This window comes from Gouania willdenowi, chromosome 5 (assembly GCF_900634775.1).
Source record: "Gouania willdenowi chromosome 5, fGouWil2.1, whole genome shotgun sequence".
Taxonomy (NCBI): Eukaryota; Metazoa; Chordata; class Actinopteri; order Blenniiformes; family Gobiesocidae; genus Gouania; species Gouania willdenowi.
In genome coordinates, this window is record NC_041048.1 from 24,598,220 (window position 1) to 24,610,105 (window position 11,886).

General features: G+C 39.2%; 1 protein-coding gene and 2 non-coding genes across 4 annotated transcripts; all 3 read right to left on the reverse strand.

The window, feature by feature from the left end:
- Positions 1-4,218: 4,218 nt before the first annotated feature.
- nop56 (NOP56 ribonucleoprotein homolog) lies at positions 4,219-11,543 on the reverse strand. Of its 2 annotated transcripts, XM_028447799.1 has the most exons (12): positions 11,420-11,543; positions 9,807-9,896; positions 9,620-9,734; positions 8,498-8,662; positions 8,116-8,314; positions 6,914-7,101; positions 6,451-6,602; positions 6,172-6,272; positions 5,620-5,768; positions 5,312-5,433; positions 4,961-5,080; positions 4,219-4,748 (listed from the first exon to the last, which is right to left on the reverse strand). In XM_028447799.1, the coding sequence occupies exons 1-12, from the start codon at positions 11,420-11,422 to the stop codon at positions 4,431-4,433; spliced, it is 1,722 nt and encodes a 573-aa protein (XP_028303600.1). In that variant the 5' UTR covers positions 11,423-11,543; the 3' UTR covers positions 4,219-4,430. The 2 variants fall into 2 exon arrangements, with proteins under 2 accessions (XP_028303600.1, XP_028303601.1); XM_028447800.1 differs by lacking the exon at positions 9,807-9,896 and having other exon boundaries at positions 9,620-9,778; positions 11,420-11,457.
- On the reverse strand, positions 5,158-5,223 carry LOC114464134 (small nucleolar RNA SNORD57). The gene has a single exon (XR_003674160.1). It is a non-coding gene; the product is annotated as a small nucleolar RNA SNORD57 (small nucleolar RNA).
- LOC114464140 (small nucleolar RNA SNORA26) lies at positions 6,678-6,808 on the reverse strand. Its single transcript, XR_003674165.1, has one exon. It is a non-coding gene; the product is annotated as a small nucleolar RNA SNORA26 (small nucleolar RNA).
- Positions 11,544-11,886: the final 343 nt, after the last annotated feature.

Below are 11,886 nucleotides of genomic sequence, written 5' to 3' on the forward strand. Positions count from 1 at the left end.
GAGTTAAAGATCAACATTAGGCTCCAGAGCCACAGGTTGTAGACCCCTGCCTTAGCATCTGGCTCCCTATTCCTTTTGTAATAAGAACTGAAAAGTCATCAGGGATGTAAGAATAAAACAATAATAGGACAATATTTATCTCTCATCGAGAGGTTTAAATTATGGTTCCATCTTGATTATCTAATGTTAACAGTGGTATCTTCCTTCCATATGAGATGGCAATTCATTCAGCCAAATTGCCAATAATATACACTTGTAGGGGTACTTTAATTATCCAAGAAATGTTCACGTACATAAACATTCCAAATCTTGGAAGCAATCTGATTTTTTTTTTTACTCAAGAATAGGGATGTAACGATTCACTCAACTCCCGATATGATTCGATTCACGATACTGGGTTCACGATATGATTCTCTCACGATTTATTTGACAAAATGGGACTGTAGACAATTTTTTTTTTTTGGGAAAAAAACTAGAAAATACTGTATTATTTTCCTTTTATTTTTCATTGTCAAAAGAATTCCTTGATAAACTATTCAAAACAATGCAATTTAACTAAAAATAAATCTTGAATGAAATAAATAAAGGAATAATACAAATGAAAATGAAGCCCATTAATTTAAATTCTGGTTCTATAATAAACAATGCATACAATAATAAAAAAAAGTGCAACTGAAAATGTATTTTGTGCCTTAACAATTGGACTTTAAAAAAAAAAAAACCGTGATTGCAATGATTTACGTCATATTTGTTTGGACCAGCAGAGGGCGCTGGTAACCCAGTGGTCGGTTGGCATGCAGATATCTTGCAGTGAAGAAGAGAAGCTATGCTAGCAGACAGAGCTAATAGAAAAACGTGACTTTTACAGATATTCAAGTAATATTATCAATCAATCAATCTCAATCAATCTTTATTTGTATAGCGCCAAATCATAACCAATGGTATCTCAAGGCACTTTACAGTAGAGCAGTCTTAAGGACGGACTCTTCATTTTATGGATACACACATATGCATATATACGTATATACACATACATATGTATCCCACACCCAACATGAATTCATCATGGCGGCAAGGAAAACCTTCTGTTAAGCAGCAGGAACCTTGTGTGGATCCCATTCCTATGATGAACAGCCATCCACGTTATGCTGTGTTGGGTGTGTGCAGAGAAAAGGGTGGAGACAGAGCCGCTGAGTCTCTGTAACTCCACACTGAGGATCCCACGGACCTGCAAGACAAAAGCCAGAAGGAGTACAGGAGCAAACACACAAGGGAGTAAGCAGACATAGAGGGAGTGTTTGAAAGAGGAATGGGACCCTCTCCGGTCCCTCTCTAACCTAAATGACCTCTCTCTTAACGCCCTCTCCAACCTCTCTCCAACCGAGCATGCCAGACCCCCCCCCCCCGGCAGTCTATGCCTATTGCATCTTAATTATGAGCTATGAGCTGGTTCCTAACTAAAAGCTTTATCAAAGAGGAATGTTTTGAGCCTAACCTTAAAGGTAGAGAGGGTGTCTGCCCCCCGAACCGTGGTTGGTAGATGGTTCCAGAGAAGTGGGGCCTGATAACTGAAAGCTCTTCCTCCTATACTACTTTTAGAGATGAATGGAACAACGAGTAGTCCAGCATTTTGAGAGCGTAGTGTTCTGGGGGGATTGTATGGCACTACAAGCTCCTTGAGATAGACTGGTGCCTGTCCATTTAGGGCTTTATAAGTGAGAAGAAGAATCTTGAATTCTATTCTATATTTTATGGGAAGCCAATGCAGAGAGGCTAATACAGGAGTAATGTGATCTCTTCTCCTAGTTTTAGTCAGTACACGTGCTGCAGCATTTTGAACCAGCTGAAGTGTCTTAAGCGACTTGCTCGGGCAGCCTGCTAAAAGAGAATTACAATAATCCAGTCTAGAGGTAACAAAAGCATGGACTAGTTTTTCGGCGTCGCCCTGAGACAGGATAGATCTGATTTTAGCAATGTTACGGAGATGAAAGAAGGCAGTTCTTGAAGTTTGTTTTATGTGAGAGTTGAAGGATAAGTCCTGATCAAATAGAACCCCAAGGTTTCTAACAGTTGTGCTTTGTGCCAGAGTAATGCCATCTAGGGCAGTTAGGCTAGCATAGGTTTCTCTAAGGTGTCGCGGGCCCAGTACAATGAGCTCAGTCTTGTCTGAGTTGAGAAGAAGAAAATTTTGGTCCATCCAGGCCCTAATGTCCTTTAGACAGGCCTCAAGTTTAGATAGCTGATTTGTCTCACCTGACTTCATTGATACATACAGTTGGGTATCATCAGCATAGCAGTGGAAGTTAACAGAGTATTTTCTCATAACATTACCAAGGGGGATCATATAGATACAGAAGAGGATTGGACCTAGCACAGAGCCCTGAGGAACCCCGTAGCTTACTTTAGTGTACACAGAAGACTTATTATTCACGTGTACAAACTGGTACCTATCAGATAGGTAGGACTTAAACCAGTTTAGGGCAGTCCCTGTGATTCCAAGTAATTTCTCTAATCTCTCTAGTAGAATATAGTGATCTATAGTGTCAAAAGCTGCACTAAGATCTAATAAAACCAGCACTGAGAGTCGTCCTTCATCTGAAGCCCAGAGTAGATCATTAGTTACTTTAACTAAAGCAGTCTCTGTGCTGTGTTGAGCTCTAAAGCCTGACTGGAAGTCCTCGAACAGGCTGTTGTTTTGAAGAAATTCACAGAGCTGAGCTGCCACAACTTTCTCAAGAATCTTTGAAATAAAAGGAAGATTAGATATAGGCCTGTAGTTTGCTAAAGTGCTGGAATCAAGAGTAGGTTTTTTGAGAAGGGGTTTGATTACAGCTACTTTAAAGGACTGTGGCACGTAGCCTATTGATAGGGATATATTTATTGTCTCCAACAAAGATGGGCAGACTAGGGGAACAACTTCTTTAAACAGCTTAGTTGGGATCGGATCTGAAAGGCAGGTCGATGGTTTGGAGGATGAAATAATAGAGTTAAGTTCCTGAAGTCCTATATGTGTGAAACAGTTTAGGTTAGGCCTATTTACATTTAATGGTACAGCAGGCCCAGGTGAAGGCAGGGAGTGGCTAATTTTATCTCTAATCTTGTGAATTTTATCGTTAAAAAATGTCATAAAGTCCTCACAGCTGAGGGCTAGAGGAATCATGGGCTCAATAGAGCTCTGACTTTGTGTTAGCCTGGCTACAGTGCTGAAAAGGTACCTCGGATTATTTTTATTTTCTTCAATTAGTGAGGAGTAGTATGTAGATCGACTATGTCGTAAGGCTGTCATGTATTTACTATGGCTTTCTTGCCAAAGTATTCGTGACTCCTCTGTTTTATTGGAGCGCCACATTCTCTCTAATTTACGGGTTGTCTGTTTGAGTGTGTGAGTTTCAGAGCTAAACCACGGAGCTTTCCTATTACAGATATTCTTTCGGTGCTTAAGGGGTAATGAATCATTTATTAACATATTTAAGAGTAGAAGGCAGCCAGAAAGAAAGTATTAGCAGACTCCGCCCGCCGCCTACACTTGGGGGGAAAAAAAAGTACTGCGATTCAATTTTTAACTGCCTTACGATTAATCGTTACATTCCTACTCAAGAATAATGACAATTGACTGATTTAGTTACAGTACATGACCTCATTCATAGACCCGCTGTATCAAATCTGATACACAATTTTCAACACGGTTTTACTAAAACAGATTATAAAATATTTAATATCACACTGCATCATCCCAGTAACTCTTCCTACTGACCTTTCAGTAAAAAAATAAATGTTACTTTAATCTTTCCAAAATTTAAAATGTCCCTCAAAAACCACCTGTGCATCTTTCCTCAGAAATGACAGTCTTGTAGTTGGTGGAAACACCTCTGCTGAACCAATGACTGCCCCACGGTGATTTTCCTTTGCACACGCATGTATATAACATGGGTTTTTCCAAGAAAGAAAAAAAACCATCACACTGATCATGTAGAGAGCTCCAAAACCCATGTATCAAATATGATTTAACGAGAATATTAGGTCAATATTAAAACAAGCATTCATCTAGCACAGCTGGTTCAGAGAGGGCCAACAGGGCCCATTACTTCTAGCAAGACAGTCAGTCATAACTTTAGCCATCTCATGAAGAGTTAAGCACACACACACTTAACATCCTGTAGTAATTCAAAAGTTAATAGGCCTATGTAAGTTTATTTAATAAATATCAGAAGACAAATATTCATGACATGATTTGATAGAGAATTTATTTACATAAGCAAAAGAAACTTTTATCGACACCAAGGCACATTCACATCTTTGCTAGTCTAACCTCAACCTGGCATGTGGCTGCAAAATAGTTTGACTTGAAGCTAAACAAAAAAAAAAGAAGTGAAGAAAATGTAAAAATATAACTGTACATAAAATATTCATTCTGGAAAGCGCTTCTCTCGTCAGCAGTTTTTCTTCTTTTTCTTCTTCTCAGTTCCAGGCGTTAGTGGAATCTCCTCTGCTGGTTCTGTGTCCACAGACTCAACATTTACTTTTTTCTTCTTCTTCTTGGATGGCGTTTCAATTACTTCAGATCCATTATCTGCGATTGTTTCTGTCTCAACTGCTTCTACAGCTTCAGATTTCCGTTTCTTTTTCTTCTTGGCTGGAGTCTCAGCACCGTTCTCGTTATTGACAGGCTCTTCTGCCTGGATCTCCATCTCCTCAGCTGCACGTTTCTTCTTTTTAACTACTGTAGCATCAGCTTCTCCATTCTCCACCTTCAGAGAGCAGAAAATACAGTTAAAAAGAGACAAACTATGGATGTTTTAAATGTTTGACTCTCTTCAGTGATCAGGCTCATTGAGTTGAACCCGCCAATGGTTCGGAGTCAGATTGCTGTTGCATGTCGTACACTGAGAGATGACCACTGATGTTAGTCAACCCTCAAATCAAAACATGCACAAGCCAAATTAGAGGAACAAGAGCTTACCTCTTTATCATCATTGGTTCCACCATTTGATTCGAGTTCTAGCAACTTCTTTTCACGCTTCTTGCGTTTTTTCTCTTTCTTTTCCAGCTTGCGTTTGATCTCAGCAGCAACATCAGTTGCCTTCAAAGAAAAAAAGAGAGAAAAGATGTGAAAACAATCCTGGGTACATGGCTGGGCCCAGGAAGGGGGTTATGGCTGCATCAGGCTCATTAAATCAGTGTTTACCATCAGAGAAGTCAGGTAAAGACATTTCATCACACACAGCATTAAGAGAATATGTCGAACCTACACTTAAATCTATCAGTTAAAATGTAAAGTGTTAGGAATAGGAAAACAGCACATCCAGCTCACCTCTTTCACAGCCTCTTTCATAACATCTACATTTTTTCGAGGCACCTCGCCAGATTCATAGAAGGACAGACGCTCCTCTACTTGGTCACGAAGCTTATCTCCAAACACACTTGTTGGTATCTCTGTAAGAATACACACAAATTAGAAGCCGTCACAGTTAATTTGCTCATCTCCATAAAGACACATGGCCCTGCTCAGGAAATATTATATCAACATCAACCCAAGGGATGAATACTGTTGACGAAAAATGTGAACATCATAGCATGTGTGCCACATGTATCCAAAACCAAGACAGTCAAAGAACTTACCAGAAAAACAGTCAATGCGTGAAGCAATGGTACACTTGTTGGCCAAGTATCTGGAGATGCGACCCTTGTTCTTGGCAGCTGCACGTCCAATGAAGGTCGAGTGGAAGATGAGGCCATACTTGGGGGTGTTTCCACGTGTTTTCAAGGCTCTGTGGAAATATGGCTTTGTTTCACATTCAATGCAACTACCACTGAGCATAGAGGTCATGCAAATAGTGACATTACATGTGTGTAATAAATTATAATGTTAAATGGTACATTTTACAATGGAATTTGTTAGTTTAGACTAAACTAACAAGTTGATGCTCAAATGAGACAAAAAAAGCTCAAATGATTTTAATTATAGATATATAAATATATCTGTCCAGACCTGCTAATATGCTACCTCTGTGATTTAAGTGGCTGCTCAGACTGTGGGGGTGCGTGAGAACAAGAGGGATCACGCAGGAGGAGACGTATTTCCTCTCCTTCCATCACCCTGCTCTGCTCCAGCCCAGCCCTGCCATCACTGCAACCACTGAATTCCCCAGCAGGGACGGGGTGCCCCAGTACCTGAACAGGGCCTTCTCTGCTCCAAGGATCTGAACTGTGGATGCTGGATACTTTGCCAGGTTGGTCAGACTACCAGCATGGGAGATCAGCCGCGCTCCAACCTAGTAGTAGGAAAAGTCATTAATGAAGAAAAAAAACACTCCAATGCAAGCAAAGCAAAAACAAAGACTGAGGACCATCAGCAACAGGTGTTTTTCATCAAACATTCAGTGGATTGACAGATTTTGGTACATCATTGGTCCAATTGGTCATTGAAAATAAAACCCATTAACAACTCACCACATCTCCTATCAGAGCTGCAAGATTGGGAGCCACTTGGGACATCTTTGAGCGTAGATACTCCTGCAGCTCAAGCCGATAAGCAGCCAAAGACACAACTCGGTTTGAGAACCTCTCTATATTGATCAGGTCAATGGGTGAGATATCCATACCTGGATAAATGAAAAATGGAGATTTCTTTAAAGAGTTCAGAGTTCCTACAATCTCTACCGTGTTGTAACAGGGGAAATTGTTTCTCCCGACAGGATCCGCAGTGAGGATTTGTGCCTTCACTACAGGTTTATGAGAGAGCTGCTCTACCCCCCTGTGTTCGGCACCTTGGACAATTTTAGGTCCAGGGTGGGCAAAAAAGGGGCAAACTTTAGCACACAATGAAAACTAACAATCTTATTAGGCTGGTTTGTTTTCTACTGCACATATCAACAAAGACATTTCGCTGTGAGGTAAGATTATAGATGCTGACCCATTGATGAGCGTGATGCCTCCAAGATGGCCTGAGCCTTGGCACCATCCATGACTACCTCCTCCAGGCTTTCAAGACTCTCCTCTGACAGTTCCTTCCTGTTGCCAATGAGCTGAGCCAGACGACAGTACATGGAGTTTTCTGACACAATTTTGATCAGCTCTGGGAAGTGATAGCCATACCACTCGCTGCAAGACAGAGAAATGGGTGAGGCTGAGGCTTGATTAGGGTCATAGCAACTCTGACAGAACGTAGATGTCCAACCCTACAGCCGTGTCTAACCAGATCAAAACTGGCAGAGCTGGTGTGTTGGGGTTAGTTAATGTACCTCCTGTTTCTATACAGTCAGCACTCATAAGATGCAGTGACTGTGGTAAGCATTAGGAGGCTAAAACTTGGGAAACAGACACTATGGAAGCAATTAGAAGAAAACTCAAAAATGATAGGGGTGCTCCAATCAGGGTGTTTTACTGACTATTCCATTCATCCATGAGTTTCCTTAGACAAGAGAATACACGCACAACGCAGCAACTATTCAGACAAAAGGACTGAAAAAGTCTCAAATGTACCAGCTTTAAGCAACAATCTTCACTAGAATTAACAATAACAAGTTAAATAGTGTAAAAAGTAAAATAAAAACAAATGCATAAAGTATATAAAAAAAAGTTACATGTGAAATGCAAGCTTCATTCAAATAACCTGTTATGTGTTGCCGTTTCACTGCTGTGAGCCTCAAAAACTCACTGAACTCTGCCACGTATTTGATATTCAAATGTCTTATTGAATTTGTTCTGTTGAAACTTTTTAACATGCTCACCCTTCAAGGTATTTTTTATTGGCATGTTGCAGGATGTAAACTTTACATCCCTCTCAAAAATCGATTTAAAGTTCCACATGGCAGAAATGTTTGTTTGGGTTTGCCCTCATGCAGTGTGGAAAAAGGGGAGGGGGACACTACACTGCATACAGGGTAACTACAGGCGGCAGAGTATGAGCTACATCAGTTTTTGGATCGGCAATGATCGACATCGGTGACGTCAATTGGAGCATCACTACAAAATTAGTTAAAACTAAAAGGGGACAGTTAGTGACTTTATGTACAATGATACTAAAATGTGAGTGCCACCAATTATACAAGATCCAATCATAAAAAAGGAAATCACAAAAAAGTATAAGCAATTGCGTGTACAGCCTTATCTTACCGAACACGCATAGAGAATGTGTTGATGTCTTTGTCCAGCTGATCCAACAGAGCGATTGACTGGATAATCATGTTGTCAGCTCTGTTTACATTAAACTTGACTTTGGCTCTAGAGTAGCTGTGACCCAGACCCAGCTGTGCCTTGGAAGCAGCCAGTGCTGTCAGTCCCTTTACCAGGGAGTGAAAGTGAATGCGTATACCTAAAGGATAGATAGATTAGTGACCGTTTCAGACAGCAACATAAGCAAATCAAAGAGCATGGATGTTGCTGCTGTTCAGATTTTCAGTATGAACCTTCATGAGTCTCAGTATCAAAAGATGACATCACAACAGCCCACATTCATTATTATTTAATTATTGTGATGTATGAAGACCATCCGTACCTCTGGTTACTTCATTTACAACACCACCAGTCTGAATAGAAAGACTGAATTCTTCTTGTAACGCTGCTCCAATTTTTGAATCAGAAACTCCTAAGACAGCTTTCTTTTTTCCTGTCAGGGGCAGGTTAGTCTCCAGGAATAACTTCAGGTCTGCGTGGACAACACCTGCAAAAAAAAAAAAAAAAAAAAACCCCAATATGCACTGTGAAAAGCAAATACATTCATCAAAATCATGTCTTGCATTTCAAATTTTGTAAATATCCAGACAGTAGTTTAACATTTTAATCAGGGGTGTACCAATGGCAATTTTCTGACCGATCACCAATTATTATTATTTTTAAAGCCTGACCTGCCAATACCGTTTTTTTAATAACTGAAAGCATACACCTTAAATGTTACAATCTTATTTTATTGTAAAACATTAAACAACATCCGTGAAACAAAACATGTTTTAACTGCAAATGAGGAAGTTATCTCAAATATAAATGAAAAGTTTAGAACATTGCAGTTTAAAATACTAAATTTTATTACTTCATTTAGTCTTTCACATTTAAAAACAAAATAAGTGTGACAGGTTACACTACAGACCTGTTGGGAGCTCTTTGCCAAAAAGTGCACAGCAGTATTTTGGTTTTACAAAGGTAGATAAAAATAATCTACAGGACAAACCAACAAAAAAATAAATCTTAAACCACCAATAAAGTGTCCGGAATTTTAGCTTTCCTTGTACGACTGACTTTATGACCTTTGCAAAGGTAGAAAAGATCGGTTTCATATACAGGGATCAGCCGATGGATCGGTACATCTTTAATTTTAGTTCAAAAACTCTGAATGAGAACTACAAATCAAATGTTTATTTCCTTTATGTGGCACAGGATCAGTTTTATGTCTACGGGTGATAAAGGAGGTTTTTTTAGCAGCTAGGTTTACCAATTAAGGGAAATATTATTGTAGAACGGGTTTATTTAACTTACAGTTTTTCTAACCTCAGATGTTCAGCATTAACAAGGTGTCAGCAATATGAGTCAGTGGATTGACAGATTAAAGAACATCATCACACCTGAGGATTGCCATAACCTGTATCAACCATGAGGAAGACCTTAAAGGGTCCATACAACCCACCTTCAGAAATAGCGTTCATGTTCTCCAGAGCAGCCTGTGCCGACTTAAAGGGGAAGAAAGCTGCCAGGCTCACCATGCTGTTGAACTTTCCAAGATTCAGCACACTGGCCTCAACCTGAAAGAATGCACTTGGTCACTTCTCAGTTTAAATGACCGAATCTAAAAAAAAAAAAAGATGATCACACACCTGAGGCAGCAGCATGCCGATCTCCTCCACCTCTTTAACAGCAAACAGTGCATAGCCAGCAGCATGCTCGAACAACACGTGTAGCAACACCTGCAGGAGGGAAGGTAATGTTTTCATTCACCAGTATTTCCAACATTATTAGCTGGTAATAATTTAGAGGGCAGTAAATCTCTAAATTACACTATTTAATAGGGTTAATCAGACTTATGTCCTGATTTGGTTATAGAAATCTTGATTCGGTTACAAGTCAATTTTCATTATCAATTACATTTTTTTTGTCTTTCATTCAACAACAGCAAGAGCTGAATTATTTGACTTCTCTTTTGAGTAACTAGCAGGAATCCTTTGGTTTTTATTACACTTTGAATATTGTAATAGATTTTTGGAAATGTAATAAATGATTCATAATGGTCAATAATAAAAGCATGATTAATTGATCAATTTTTATCACGAGATCACAAACCTTTGATCCGGAAGCCACAACATTCATTTTGGCGTTTAGAAAAATAACAAATCCAAGAATTATTACAGGAAAGAACTATGGGTTTTTGGGTTTGAATTTTGATTAGTTCATTTTTTGTAACAAAACAAAAAAAAATCACTTTACTTTGGGGGGCCACACAAAATTAGGCCACATGTGGCCCCTGGACCACCAGTTGCCCATGTATGCTTTAGAGCATCCAAATGACCTATAGATTGGTTTGGCAAGATAAAAGATTAAACTTTTTTTTTTATTTTACCAAAAGTACTTGTTCAAGAAATTTCAGTGTACGTTGCAGTTCAATTGACTGGAAATGTTAATTTAAAAAAACAAACAAACAAAAAAAAAAGAATCGTCAACTGAAAGATGAAGATTAATTTGATTTTAACAGCATGCCTTTATTACGAGTTTGGCATTCCTGTGTTAAACGATCACAATGCTGATACACTGAGGACCAGGATCTAAATCAATAAATAAATATGAGGAATCGGCTCATATTTCATATAACACATATAGTAAAGGTGTTAAACTTTAGAGTTGTAGAAAACGGGTCTTTATTTAAAATAATTCAGTATCATCGTGTTAAAGGTAAGTAACTATGGTCCCACGTGCTGCAAGCCTTATTCAATTTAGCAAGCTTATATTTCATTTACAATTAAAATAAATTAAATGCAATATGGGTAATAACATTCTTGTTCGGTGTTTAAGCCCTAATCCCTGGTCCAAACCAGGTTTAAAGGATGTGCTCGCCACGCCGTGGTTACAGTGAGCCCACGTGTTAGCAGGGGCCTTAGGACGTCGCTAAGCTAACAATGCTAACACTTTTTCAAACTCACTCTGAGCGCATTTTCAACTGCTACAGAACATCTGATACACTTCCCACTCAATTATTGTAACTTTCACAGCTATACATTTCATATCAGCAACAAATGTTCACATTAGCCAAAGTTGGAGCACTTTCAGTGTTAACCACAGCTGCGTAGGTGGCTACATTCAGCGAAGACGTGTTAAGACGATAGTTTGATAAACAGGAAATATGTACCCGGGTCTATATATGCAGTAATCTTTTAAAGCTACTGTGTAACATAGATAAACCTCTGATGCAGCAAACACTAAGGTATCTGTAGCTTACCATCGTGAGTTTAGCTCCGCAGCAGAACACAGCGTGTCTGCAGAGCTGCTTCACAGGCGACGAAAGAACTCAGTGAGTTCACGTTACACATTAGAGCCTCACACGTAGTATCGCGAGATCTGCGCCCCCCCCCCCCCCCCCCCCCCCTCTCTCTCTCTTTTTCTCTCTCTCTCTCTCTCTCTCTCTCTCTCTCTCAATTCAATTCAATTCAAAACAGCTTTATTGGCATGAGAAAAACAGGTTTAAATTGCCAAAGCAAGTATGAGAATCATGCACACACGAAAAGATTAAATGTTGTAAAATTTGTGAAAAACAATAAGATTAAAATAAAATAATGATATATATATATGTGTGTGTGTTTGTGTGTGTTTGTGTGTGTAGAACACAATTTACAATTAAGTTATAAATGTTATAAAAGGGGAAAAGGTTATGTACAGAATTTTACATGTATCAATGCACACACATAT

Bases quoted from the DNA above. Each gene is read 5' to 3' on its own strand.
- nop56 (XM_028447799.1), bottom strand. The intron at 5,769-6,171 runs GTACTGGGGCAC...ATATTTCCACAG, and splicing joins GCAGAGAAGGCCCTGTTCAG to AGCCTTGAAAACACGTGGAA. The intron at 5,434-5,619 runs GTAAGTTCTTTG...GTATTCTTACAG, and splicing joins ACGCATTGACTGTTTTTCTG to AGATACCAACAAGTGTGTTT.